The sequence below is a fragment of the Heterocephalus glaber genome, unplaced genomic scaffold, assembly GCF_053883595.1.
Source record: "Heterocephalus glaber isolate CG9 unplaced genomic scaffold, H.glaber_assembly_v1.0 deba00001661, whole genome shotgun sequence".
NCBI classification, from domain to species: domain Eukaryota; kingdom Metazoa; phylum Chordata; class Mammalia; order Rodentia; family Bathyergidae; genus Heterocephalus; species Heterocephalus glaber.
The window spans coordinates 1-14539 of NW_028258402.1; the positions used below are offsets into that span (position 1 = coordinate 1).

Here is a 14539-nt window from a genome sequence, read left to right on the forward strand (position 1 = left end):
TATAGCAGTTTTACTAGTTTTACATGCTTTGGTTTTATTTGAAATAGCCCTTCTTTCTATGACACAACTCATTTAGCACTGGTGTAGTTTTGATTATTGCATTTAGGGACCGTCTTTGGATTGTGACTCTGTGTATCCCCAAGAAACATTGTACAGAAGATTCAAGCAGGATGAGTAATGGCATTGATTTCATACAACATCGTTGTGTTTCACAGCCAGTGAAATGATTAAAGTAGCTGAAAAATGCGTCCTGAGAAATTGGGACAAAGGCCAGAGTAAAAAATGACTAAAATACAATTTACTTTAAAATTCAATCAAATGAATTATTATGAAATTGAATAATCACTATGTCTTCTGTGGCAGATAAGTGAATATTTCCTTTAATAAAAGGATGTAGCAGAATACATTTGTAAGCATCTGACAATAAAGATATTTTGCAACAATGATAAGAATTATTGCCTCATACTAATATTAATATCCTTCTGCTCTTTCTCCATTTATACATATATTGTATGATTTAGAAGTCTTCACCTCAAAGGTGTGTTACTTTTTAATTTCTAATATTTGGGAAGAGCCAAGGTACCCTTGCCTTGTAGCTTACTGTCTCAGACAAAATAACACATAGTCTTTATCAGAACCTATACAATAGCTTCAGTTGAGAGAAAACTCTACAGTCATTCAGAATAAAAAACATTTTGTTTTAACCTTACTAGCAAACACAACAGACCAAGAGAGAACCTGTAACTACAAGAACCAAAAAAAACCACAAATGCTAAAATACTTCTTGTAGTCTGAGAAATTGTTATCTGACTTATGTTGCCACCTTAAATGTGATTGAAAGGGAAACAGAACCACAAGGCTACATTCAGATTTCACAGTGTGCACAGCTCAATAAGCAATGAGATACAGTTGCTCCTTGGTATGCAAGAAGAATTGGCTCCAAAATAACTTGGGGATTCAAAATCCACAGATGTTCAAGCCCATTATACAATATAACATAACATGTTTATAAATCTACACAATGCCTCCCACATATTTTAAATCATCTCTAGATTACTTGCAATACCTAACACAGTGTAAATGATATATAAAGAGTTGGCAAACTGTACCTTTTAGGGAACAATGAAAAGGGATTTAAATAGCTCTATATTTTAGTAGAAACACAACTATTCTAATATATTTATTCTGCATTTTGTTGAAACCATAAATCCAAAATCAGTGGATACAGAAGGAAGACTATACAGCAGCAGCCCTTCCACATAGATATCAAATATGATAACCAAGAACAGGGTCCTCAGGGAACAAGATTTATAAAAGGTAAGTTTCATGTCAGCAACAACAAATTGCAAGGTGGCAGCATAGATGACTGAAGCAAGACATTCAGTGTTTCAAGATTGTCTTAGTGGGAAATGCCCACATACAAAAGCATTAAGGTTATGTACACAAAGAAAAGTAGACAGTAAGTAAAAAAATCACTGATTAAGAAAACACCATGGAACCTACACACACAACTATCTGACTGCAATGCTTTTTCTTGCAACAAACTGGTCCACATGAAGCAGTCTAATCACTCAGAGCAGGTTCCCTCCAATAGACAAGGTGGCTCATGCAGTATATTGAATTTTTACATTTACAAAAAAATCAAACTTTTCACGCAGAGAATTTGAGGTGCAAGACTGTAAGACTCTTCCCTGAATTGTGGACCTGAAAGGAGCAGGCCAGAGAAAACACTTCCTTAATGCCAAATGTTCATTTGGTGTGGTTATATAAAAATTATCCATCTTAGGCCCAGAAAGCCAGAAAGATTTTTTTTTTTTTGGTACCAGGGATCAAACTTGGGTCCTTGTGCTTGCAAGGCAGATGGTGGAACCACTGAGCTAAATTCCCAGCCCAAGAAAGATTCTTTTAATCACTATGCAATACAATAAGAACCCACCAGAGGAATACACATTGGTTCATTCACTGTTTCTAAATGAGACCTGACCTTTGGATATTTTAATGTGAGTGACACTTCATTTAGTCTCATTAACAGTATAAACAATTACAGTAAAGTATTTTATATAGTACTTTAAAAAGAATTTAACTTAGACTGATGTGTATTCACTCTAACGTATAAGGTAAACACATATGGACATATACATATGCAGGTAAAGTGACTTCCTAAAATTACGAAGTTTGGACTTCTTTTCTTAACTTTATGTTGACTCAGCACAATGTTGACTTTTTATTTTTATAATTTGCATTGTACTAAAATAGAATCACATTCTCCAGACATAGTTTATCAAGATCATATTCTTGTTGCCTTTGGGAGGAATCTCAGGTTTATTACTTTACCAAAAGAAGTTTTTTAAAATTTGGTGCTTCCTGCAAAAACCAATACTCTATATTAAATGAATAACTGATGTCATCTTCATGTCTTCCAGACCAATGAATGTGTCCAAGAAAGAAAACACAAACTCCATTACCCACTTCATCCTCCTGGGATTCCCCTCAAGTCCAGAAAGGCAGCTCCTCTTCTTTGGGCTCTTCTCAGTAGCCTACACTCTGACTCTCATGGGGAACACAGGCATTGCCTGGGCTGTCCAGGGAGACCGGCGCCTTCACACCCCCATGTACATCTTCTTGGGGAATTTCTCTCTCCTGGAAATTTGCTATATCACCACAACTGTCCCTAACTTATTGGCTAACTTCATCTCCACAACAAAGTCCATCTCTTTTGTGAGGTGTTTTGCACAATTCTACTTCTTCTTCTCCTTTGGGTGTAATGAAGGCTTCTATCTTTGCATCATGGCCTTTGACAGGTACCTTGCTGTCTGCCACCCACTGCATTATCCACGCATCATGACCAGACAGCTCTGCACTGGCCTTGTACTCTTGGGATGGTCCAGTGGGTTCATCATTTCCCTAACTCCAGTTGTTTTCATTTCACAGTTACCCTACTGTGGCCCAAATATCATCAACCATTTTATGTGTGATCCTGTCCCAATAATGATGCTATCCTGTTCTGAGGACACCACTACCCAGTTCATTTACTCTACTTTCAATGCTATATTCATGGTTGGTACTTTTCTGTTCATCCTTTGTTCCTATGCACTGGTGATTTTGGCTGTGCTGAGGATGCCCTCTGAATCCAGCAAAAGCAAAGCTTTCTCCACTTGTGCTTCTCATCTGGCTGTGGTGTTTTTGTTTTTTGGCTCTATCATGGTTATGTATTTTAGCCCTGGGTCAACACACCCAGTGCAAGTGCAAAAAATTGTGACCTTGTTTTATTCCGTGGTAACACCCCTCCTCAATCCTCTGATTTATAGCCTGAGGAATAAGGAGATGAAAGCTGCCTTAAGGAAAGTCTTTTGGACTGAAATCCTGTTCATAAAGCCTAAATAAGAAATCCTGATCTGCTAAGCCAAATTATAAGATGAAAATAACATAATTTTCTGGTGCATTCAATAATTTTAATTAGAGAACTATTACGATCCAGACCTTATTTTCTTAAATTTCACTTTGTGTATGATTGGTTAGTTTTATTTAAGATATGAAATGCCAGCCTGAAGTGATAGAAAATACCCATTATCTCCACACACTGGTGGTCTGACGGTAGAGGAATATAAATTCAAGTCAATGCTGGAAAATGTAATAATTTAGTGATATACTACCTCAAAATATAAAATAAAAAATAGAGCTGGGGATATGGTTCAGGATGGAGGCTCTGGGTTCAATCTTTAGTACTAGAACAAAAGAGAAAATGAAAGAAAATTGTCAAGAAAATTAATATATGAGTCAGTTTTTGAAAGGCAGAATATTCTTGTATTTCAAGAATTGGAAGGACATTTTAAAATGTAAACTAGGTCATTAACTCTTTGCTAAATCAACACTAAGTATATTCTCCTCCACTGGTAGATATTGATTAAATGTCAAACTTCCACATGAACAACGTCTGAAGGTGATATGTGGTCTCTGCCACTGAAGAATAAGGAGTGTGCTTACTGTAAGGATTTTAATGAAACAAACCAATAACCTTACCTGGAAATTAAATAGTAGGTCAGTGAGCACCCTAAATTAAAAAAAAATCCATTGTCCTGGCAGTTATGGCCTTTAATGGGCACCTTGCAATCTGCAGGCCTCTACACTATCCGTCCATTATGACCAGACATCTCTGCACCAATCTTGTGTTAGTCTGCTGGATACTTGGTTTCCTGTGGTACTTGATTCCCATCATCACCATCTCCCAAATGTCCTTTTGTGGATCCAGGATAATTGATCATTTTCTGTGTGACCCAGGTCCTCTGTTAGGCCTCACTTGCAATAAAGCTGCCATGATAGAGCTTGTAATCTCCAACTAAAATGCTGAACCTGTTGCTTTGGCCTTTCTTTACGTCATCTGATATTGTGCTTTGATCTTTTTTTCTTTTTTTTAAATTTATATATTAATTGGTACATTTTAGGTATACAATACATTTGCATTTATCATTGGGTGTTTGTACCTGAACATCATGTATCTTAGTTCTTATTTTTCCCCCGTTACCTATGTGCCCTTCACCCCCACCACCCTTCCCTATTTACATAGACTTTGTTTCCATTTTTTTTTTCTTTCTCATAAGTTTTCCATTCCCTTCTTCCCTTTCCCCTTCCCCTCCCACCACCCCTACACCTTTGGACCTTTTCCTATTTCAAATTGTCAATTATTCATTTTAATCATTTTCATCCTTATTTACAATTTCAGTTTCTCACACTAGAGAAACTATTCGGTATTTACAGGTGTGTCCTATTTATTTCACTTAAGAGTATGGCCTCAATATGCATCCATTTAGCTATAAATGACTCTAGTTTCTTGTACTTTATGTCTGAGTAGTACTCTATTTTATTTAAAAAAAAAATCTTCTGCTCTTAAAAGCTGTGTTGAATTTCCCTTCAGCAGCTGGGAAAAGAAAGGCTTTTAACACGTGTGGGTCTCACCTGGCAGTGGTTTCACTATTCTATGGCTCAGTGCTAGTGATGTATGGGAGCCCAACATCTGAGCATGAAGCTAGGATGCAGAAGATTGTGACTCTCTTTTATTCTGTTTTGATCCCTCTCCTTAACCCTGTGATATATAGTCTTAGGAACAAGGATATGAAAAAAGCCCTGAAGAAATTTCTGGGAACATAAAAGCATTAATTAAAAAATGCTTTGGATAATTAAATTGTATTTAAATTACTTTTAGCATTTTTTCTCATTAAAGCCTACTTTTTGACACTTCTATGTAAATCAAATTATAAAAATACTAACAGAAATGTACTTCTAGTCCTTCAAACTCCCTCATAAAGACAAAACAAAAAAAAGCAGAGCTTAACATTGGATACTTAAGATCTTAAACAACCCGTGAGTGCTTTTTATGGTAAAATCCTTTTAACCCAATGGTGGAATATTGTCTGTTTGTTGGAGGCCTTTGCAGAAGTGACCACCAAAAAGCTTGGAGGCTTCAGGACATCAGATATTTTAAAAATTGTTTTCATGCCTGGCATGGTGACACATGCTTGTAATCCCAGCACTTCATAGGCTGAGGCAGGAGTATTGCTAGGAGTTCAAGGCCCAGCTGGACCCCATAATAAGGCCCTGTCTCAAAATGAAAACAGACACCAAAACAAAAAAAAAACACTAAACAACTTGGTTTTATTCATTTAATATTGATCAGAACTTAAAAAAACCTATGAACATGTTTCTGTAATTTTTCTTACTTCTTGATCACTTGCTCGGTTGCTTAGTATGCCACAAATTTTTAAACAGAATACTAAATATTAAATTGTAAATGTAGTAAAGAGAATGAAAATTCTAACACAATAGAAGGTAAATTTTCTCCTATCATCAAGTGATAGAGTGAATATAAGCAGATTATTCTGATTCCACATAACGGTTATTTTTTGTATTTTTTAAATGGTCCAGTTTGAGTATTGATCCTATTGTGCAGCTCTGATTCTAAGAACTCGTCTATGTGCTGGACTGCTGATGAAGCCCCCAATTTAAGCAAGTTCTGACCTCCTTTTTATATAATTCCTCATGACTCCTGAATCTTCTGGTTAGGTATTTATATTCACAACCTCAGCTTCTGCTATATTTCTCAAATTTTTATTTTGTACATGAACAAATAAGAAATATGAAACTTCCATGAATAGATATTACCCTACAGTTTGAGCCTCAATTCTCTGTGGCCCTCCTGTCTCCAGGATTTTTTCCACAACAATACCTGCTTTGGTAGCCACAAATTCCAAATCCTAGCTCTTCTTAATACAGAGAAATTACTGCCTCCTAAGTGTTCAAGATGGCATACATGAGTCTACTCCTTTCAATAGGCTTTTGAAAGAAAAGTTTATTCCAATGACCAGAGACTACAATCAGGGACTAAAATCAGGGGTAGATTCTAGCACCTACCTGGGGAAAAACTGAGTTTATTATATCTGTGTGTATATAGGCTGCCATTGCGAGAGAGAAATAAAAGCAGCTAGCTGTGGGAAATATCATCCGTGAATGAATGGCCTAACACCAGGAGAGAGATATTAGCAGCTAACTGGGAAAGGAATTAGGCTTACATGGGTATTGAAGGGGCTAAGGAATTTGGGTGTGAACGGTTTATGATTAAGCCCAAGGAGGGTCTGCACAAGTGTATAGACAATCACTGGATTTTTCAGGACCAGAGAGATTGTCTTCTGTTTACTGAGAAACAGCCTGTCATTTGCTGAAAGAGGTGTTTGCTTGTGAGGATCTCACTTAAGTCAGGCATGACACTTAGTTGTAGAAAATCCTAAAGATTAAACACACATATCCTCTACCCCAAAAAACCTGCTAGAACTAATAAATGAATTCAAGCTATACAAATAAAAATCAGTACACAAAAACCAGTTATATCTTACCACAAAAATATCATCAGAGTGTCAGGTAATATGTATTTTATTTTCCTATATTTTGCATATATATTTTCCAAAAGAACATATTATATATGACAAATATGTAAATTTTATCATCTAAAATAAATTTTAAAAATAAAGTGTATTTGTATACATTAACAAAGGAAAACCTAAAAAGAAAATTAAGAAATGATCCCATTTATAGTAATCTTACAAAAAAATAAAATAATCAGGAATGAACTTAACCAAGGAGACAAAAATTTCTATATTGAATCTCTAAAATGTTGCTCAAAGAAATAAATATACAAATAAATGGAAAGAAATTCTATGTGTATAAATGTAAGATAATATTGTAAAGATGTCAGTACTATCCAATATGATCTGTGATCCATAGATGCAATGTAGTCTCTTTCAATATCCAAATGATATTTTTGCAGAAATGGATAAATCCATCCTAGAATTACCAGGGAATTCCAAGGGACCCCAGATAGCCAAAACAATATTGAAAAAAGAACAAAGTTAGCTGTTGTCAGAGACCAGAGGAGAATTGAGGCCTAATTGTCCTCCTCTTTGAGCACAAAAGAGAAATGCTGCTCTCACCAGTGACTGCATATCACTGGAAAAATTTAAGACACATGGGTTAAGTTGTTTAACAGGGGATGTACAAATGGATATTGAAAAGTAGATTAATCTTGTGTTACTTTGATTTTTTGTGTATGTGTTTGGTTGAATAAAAGCGAGGTGAGCAAAAAGCTCACATACTAGAAGCTAGAGCCCCCTGAGTGCTTGCATGTTAATCTAATGTGTCTCTTCATCATTCATCCTTTTTGCCTCCAGGTCAGGAAGAACAAAGTAGCAAGTCTAGGTCCTAGAACAAGGCTGGCTGGGTGGGTTGGCCACCAGTGGTGGCCCAATTAGGGCTCAGGGCTCTGGACCCAGGCTCCACTATAGTTGGCACCCCAAACAAGGACCTGAAACCAGGATTGCCTACTAGCTGTCTCACATGTCCTCATTTCAGAATTTACTACAAACCCACTGTAATCAAAACGGCATGGTATTGACACATATACCAATGGAATACAATAGAAATTCCAAAAACAAGCCCTAACCTATTCGATCAAGTGATTTTGAGTAAGGGCTCAATACCTTGCAGTGGGAGAGGGAACAATCTTCTTGTCTAATGATGCTAGTGCAGCTTGTTGTCCACACAGAAAATAATGAAGTTACACGCTAACCTTAGGCCATACACAAAATTCACTCTAAATGAATCAGACTTAGACATAGGACTCAAAGGCACAAAGCTCTTTCATGAAATCATAGAGGGAAAGCTTTATGATACTGGATTTGACAATGATTTCCTGGATATGATACAAAAAGCTTGCCACAAAGAAGTGGATAAATTGAACATCAGAATTTAAAATATTTGTGCATTAAAGGACACTATCTGTGGAAAGAAAAATGAATCTGTGAAATAGAAGAAAATATTCACAAATTATAGATCTGCAAGGATTAATATCAGAATATATAATGAACCACAACTTCACAAGAAAAACAACCTAGTTTTTTAAATGAGCAAAGAGCTTAATAATTTGTAAACTAGTGGCCAAAAAGCACATGAAAGTGATCTTGAAAAGCACATGAAAATTACTTGAAAAAAACTTACAAATGTGAAAGGATGAACCTTGAAGCCAGCCATGAAAAGACAAATAATGTGTAATTCCATTTAGGAAAGCCACCTAGAACAGTCTGATTCATGGAAATAGGAAGTAAAATGGTAGTCGCCTGGCACTGCAGCAAGAGTCTTCTTCAAGCAGAGGGGGAAAAGTTACTTAGAGTAACATAGACATAGAATCAGGAGCACAGAGAACACATTTCATCCTTTGTGGGGTTTTTTTTCCCTGGGGATTGAACTCGGGACCTTGCACTTGTGATGCAGTGGCTGGGGATTTAGCTCACTGGTTCCATCACCTTCCTCACAAATGCAAGGACCCGAGTTCAATCCCTGGTACCTCCACCCAAAATTTCCATCCTTTGTGTTTTAAATAAGAGGCATCTGAGTTAGTAGATCAAGAGAAATATTTACTCAGGATTTGTGTTGAAAACTTGAGCTGGTTCTTCAACTCCCTCCTAGGCCTTGAGTGAAATAGTATCCATTTATTTGTTTGTTTGTTTATTTTTGAGTCTGGGACTTGCTCTATACAGGCTGGGCTTGAACTCACTATGTAGCCCAGGGAGGCCTCTAACTCACAGTGCTGGGATTGCAAGCATGTATCACTATGCCCAGCAGCATCCTATTACTGAAGTACCTTCACGGATCAACATATCTACTTTTCAAATGAAGATTCTGAGGATTGTAAATCAGGGATCAACTTACAAAGGATACCAATCTATATAATCTCAGTAGCCCGAGTCACATTTTTCCTTAGTATGTATCCTTATATGTTTATCTTTAAAACTTCTCAGCTATTTGCCAGTTGCATCACAGTGTTATTAATTAATATAAATAATGTGTGACACTGAGAGAACAGAAGAACACACCAACAATAGTGAAAAGATATAAATGAATAATGCCCACAAACAATTCTTAAACATGTGCTAAGAACACTAACTCATTGATTTTAAAAAATGAAGGCTGAATAAGCCTATATTGGTATAATATCTTTTAACCTATAAGACTGACAAAGATCAAAAAGTTTGATAATGCAATGTATGGTTGAGCATGGTGAAATGGGGTTTCACACACTTGGTTGGAGGAAGCACAACTTTTACGAACTCTATGCAGGTGGAATAGATAACTTCTATCAAAATTTAAAATGCACACACCCTTTAGTTCAGCAACTCAACTTCTTAAGTATTTAGCTTATGTGAAAGTGATGAAAAGACAACAATAGTCACTGGAGTATTGCTATAATAGCAAAATATTGGATGCCCTACCAAGGTCCTGAGTTGCACAGAACATGCCAAATCACCCCACTGCAGACAGGCAGCCACCTGATTCCACATTACAAAGACACAGAGAACACCAGACCACCAGACCAAGGTACTGAGTCCTGCTGTTCCCGGCCCAGAGGTAGGGGCTTCTGAGCCGTCGTCCCACTGCTCCTGGCCCAGAGGAAGGGACTTCCTGGTCACAATCCCTCCAACTGCCCCCAGCCCAGAGGAAAGGGTTTTAGGCCACCTTCTGTCCCACTGCTCCCGGCCCAGAGGAAGGGGCTTCCGGGCCACCATCCCTCCCAACGCTCCCAGCCCACAGGAAAGGGCTTTTGGGTCACCATCCCTACCGCTGCTCCCGGCCCCTATCCCACCTCACCCAGCTCAGAGGAGGTAATCCGTGCAGGTGCTAACAGCCCCCCGCCCCAGTCAAAATGAGAAAACACATAAATAAGTCTCAAAACCAGATTTCCAGATCACCTACAGCAACCCCAAAGGGAAATGAGATGGAACACTCTGATACTCAACCACCTGGACCCACTGAACTGGCAACAAAAGGGGATCTGGAAAAAATGAAATCAGAAATAATTTCTCAGATAACAGGAGAAATTGTGCCCCTAGTGCAAGACATGATTAATAAATCTAGAGAGGAGCTGAGGAACATGATGGAATCCCAACATAAGGAACAAATGGAATCCATAAAACAGATGCAAATAGATTTCCAGGACATGGAAAACTCCATTGAAAGTCTACACAGAAGAATGAGCCAATGTGAGGACAGAATTTTAGATACAGAAGATAAGATTGCAATTAGTGACCAGGAAAAGAAAAATTGCTTCAAAATTATAAGGGAACATGAGAAATCAATCCAGCAGCTGCTAGATGATGCAAAGAAGAATAACATAAGACTGATGGGAGTCAATGAAGAAACAGGAGAGAGTGCAGATGACATAAAAAAATCTCTGTTCACAGAAGTGATGGCAGAAAACTTCCCAAGCAGGGGAAAAGAACTTGACATACAGATAAGTGAGGCATATAGGACTCCAAATAGTCTTGATAAAAAAAATCTACACATAGGCATATAATTGTTAAGATTCCAGAAACCGAACAGAAGAACAAAGTTCTAAAAGGAGTTATAGAAAAGAAGCAAATCACATACAAAGGAAAAGGCATCAGAAGCATAGCAGATTTCTCAGTGCAAACTCTCAAAGAAAGAAGAGCTTGGAGTGAGGTATTCCAAGCCCTAAAGGAAAACAGCCTCCAACCCAGATTGATGTACCCTGAAAAACTATCCTTCAAAATTGAGAGAGAAATAAGATACTCTCAGGACAAAGAGCACCTTAGGAACTTCATGAATACCAAACCAGCACTCCAAAGAATTTTACACAATATCCTGGGAACACACAATGAGGATCAAAGCTCCAGGAAGCACAGCAGAATGAACCCATTGGGCAAAAGAAGAAATTAAATGTAAAGGGGCAGAATCCAACAAAAAGAAAATGTCATGAAAAAATAACTCAATATGTCTCACTTATAACCATCAATGTTAATGGTGTCAGTTCATCAATCAAAAGAAATAGATTGGCAGAATGGGTCAAGATAACAGTGACAGCCAAGACATGCCTTGAAGTGGATATTTTAAATTTTTTTCTTTTCTTGTTCTTGTTTGTTTTTATTTTTTCTTGATCTTGTTTTTATATAAGTGTCAGCATTGTATTGTATTGTATTGAGTTTTGTTGTTGTTGTTGTCATTTTGTTCCATACCTATTTTTATATCTTCCTTCCTTCTCCCCCTGCTGTCTTCATCACCACTTCCTAATATTTGCATAGTCTGCCTTTCTCCTCCAGCCTTGTCCTAATTTCTTCTTTCTTCTTCCTCTTCCTCTTCCTCCTCCTTCTCCTCCTCTTCCTCCTCTTCGTCTTATTCTTATTCTTCTTGTTCTTCTTTCTTCTTCTTCTTCTTTTTCTCCTCCTCCTCTTCTTCTTCCTCTTCTTCTTCTTCTCCTTCTTCTTCACCTTCGCCTTCTCCTCCTCCTCTTCCTCCTCCTTCTCCTCCTTCTCCTTCTCCTCCTTCTCCTTCTCCTTCTCCTTTTCCTCCTTCTTCTTTTTATCTCTTTTTCCCCCAATGCCATTTAAATTTTCTCCCCTGAATGTAAAATACCATACTGATGGCATAGTTGCTATATAAACTTTCTGGTTAGTTTTACATTTTGTTATAAACCCACAAATATAGTTCATATGGTTAAAGGTGGCAAATCAATAGTTACCACAGTTTGTCATTTTCTAGGTTGCCTGTGATACTATTGTTATTGCTGATTGCACTACTTAAGCCAAGGTGACAGAATTGTACTAAATCATTTGTTCTTCCTGTATGCCAAGACTGAGATTGCATAAGGATCATAAATAATACTACATGTCAGTGCCATAAAACAAGGGGCTAGGCCAAACAGACAGTAACTTCTCAGCCCCAATAAAGTGAAAAGGTAGAATCTTGCAACAGACTCAAAACCTAAAAGCCAACTACACCTGAGGACATCTCTGAGGAGTAGTCATTTCCGAAGGGTTCTCAGTACTATCAATAAAGCTGTTTGGCATGCACAATTTACAAGCATCAACCCAGGGATTAAACTTCAAGAATATATGAATTGAGAATACACAAGCAAGATGCAACAGCAAATTTCCCCCTCACCAAAGGCAAACCCAGGAAGCAATAAGGTGGAACAATTTGAAAGTCATACACCTGGACTCTCAGAAATGGTAACAGTGGCCTGCAGTAGGCCACAGCCAGAAGCTCATGCAGACACCTTGGGTAAGCGCATGTAGGCCCCAGGCACAGGCCCACTTGGATAACATGGGTAAAGGTGCACAGACCCCCGCCAGCAGCACACTGGGACAACCAAACAGTGGCATGTGCATGCAGTCCCTAGCCAGGGGCTTGTCAGGACAGCAGCACAGCTCATAGGTGCAGAAGACCATCATTTTGGGCCCCAGAATTAGTGCAGTGGTAAGCAGTAGAGAAGGGCTTTCTGAGGCTTGTTGAGAACTGAAGCCCACTGTGAGAGCAAAGAGTCACCTCAATAAAAGTGCAGAAGATTGCAGCAATTGGTGAGTTGTTGGGGTCAACACCTTCTAGAGGAACCAGACTTGTTGTGGGGGAAGGGTGGCTCCAACCTGCAGTAGAATTGTACAGAGTTCAAACCTAAGGAAAGTCAGGGAGCTCAATTCTAGCCTCATAGCCAGAAACCAGCCTGAACTTCAGTGGACTATGGCTGGCTCACTGAGATCAGTCTACACTTATCTGTATGCTACCCAAGTTGTCCCCAGGGAACAACAGTGACATGCATTGAAGAGAATGTTTTTCTTTTCTCTCTCTTCTTCATTTCTCACTATTCTTGTGCATGTTTTTTCTCAATTGTCCTTATTTTTGTAGCAGTGAGAATACAAATTCTGGTCCTTTCATTGCTGTCAGTTTGTCTTGTTCTTATTTTTGTCCCTTCCTTCTCTCTTTTCCTTCTGTCCTCACCTTGTCCCAAAGTTCACATGATCTTCCTCTAACCTTACTTCTAACATTTCCCTCCTATTTCTCTACCCCCACCCCAACTGCTTCAAAATCACCCCAGTGGGCAAATTCACTATATTGAATGGCTTATTTATTGTAAATATATTTCTGGTTGGTTCTAGATTTGATATATAACCATAAGCCTTGTTTATGCAGTCAAAGGTAGTAGATTAATAGTTACCACATTTTGTCATTTTCTAGGCTGTGTTTGATGGTATTGTTGATGCTGATTGCATTATTTTGGCCATTCTGACATGATTCATCTACTCAGTTGTTCTTCCTAGTATACCAAGACTGAGATTACCTAAGGGCCATTACAGACTCAAAACCTACAGGCAACCTAAACCTGGAAGACAATCCAGGAAGTAGCCATTCCGGAGGGGCTCTAAGTACTAGCAAAACACATATTCACAATGAACATTTTACAAGCAGTAACCCAGGAATTAAAACAAAAATGTCAACCTCAACAACAACAAAAATAGAAATGAGAAGACACCTAAATACAACTCAAAACCAGACTTCCAGGTCACCAAAGGCAACTCCAAGGGGCAATGAGATACAACAATCTGAAACTCAAGCACCTGAACTCACTGAACTGACAATGAAAGAGGATCTGAAAAAAATAAAATCAGAAATAATGTCTCAGATAACAACAGAGGCAGTGTCCACAGTGAAAGCCATGATTAATAACTTGCAAGCAGACATGAGGAGCTCAGGAACATGATGAAATCTCAGCATAGGAAACAAACGGAACCCATAAAAGAAATTCAAACAGATATCCAGGAGATTAAAACCTCCATTGAAAGTTTATGTAGAAGAATGAGCCAATGTGAAGACAGAGTATCAGATATAGAAGACAGGATTATGATTAGTGGCCACAAAAACAAAGATTTCTTAAAAATAGCAAGGGACCATGAGAAATCTATATAGCAGCTTCTAGATGATGCAAAAAAGAATAATATAAGACTGAGGAGGAGGAGGTGTAGGCCATGCCAACAGCAGCAGCAGCAGTTTGTCTATCCTTTTTCTGATAAAGTTGGTTACGGGTTTGTCAATTTTGTTTATTCTTTGGAAGAACCAACTCTTGGCTTCATTGATTTTTTTCTATCATTCTCTTAGTCTCCATTACATTGATTCCTGCTCTGATATTTATAATTTCCTCCTTTGTATG

At 38.0% G+C, this 14539-nt stretch overlaps 1 protein-coding gene and 1 pseudogene across 1 annotated transcript; both read left to right on the forward strand.

Moving 5' to 3' along the window:
• Nucleotides 1-2427: 2427 nt before the first annotated feature.
• Nucleotides 2428-3384, forward strand: LOC101722514 (olfactory receptor 11G2). Its single transcript, XM_004865082.2, has one exon. It carries the CDS (start codon nt 2428-2430, stop codon nt 3382-3384), a length of 957 nt encoding a protein of 318 aa, XP_004865139.2.
• A 680-nt stretch (nt 3385-4064) lies between these two features.
• LOC147822363 (olfactory receptor 11G2-like) lies at nt 4065-5145 on the forward strand (annotated as a pseudogene).
• Nucleotides 5146-14539: the final 9394 nt, after the last annotated feature.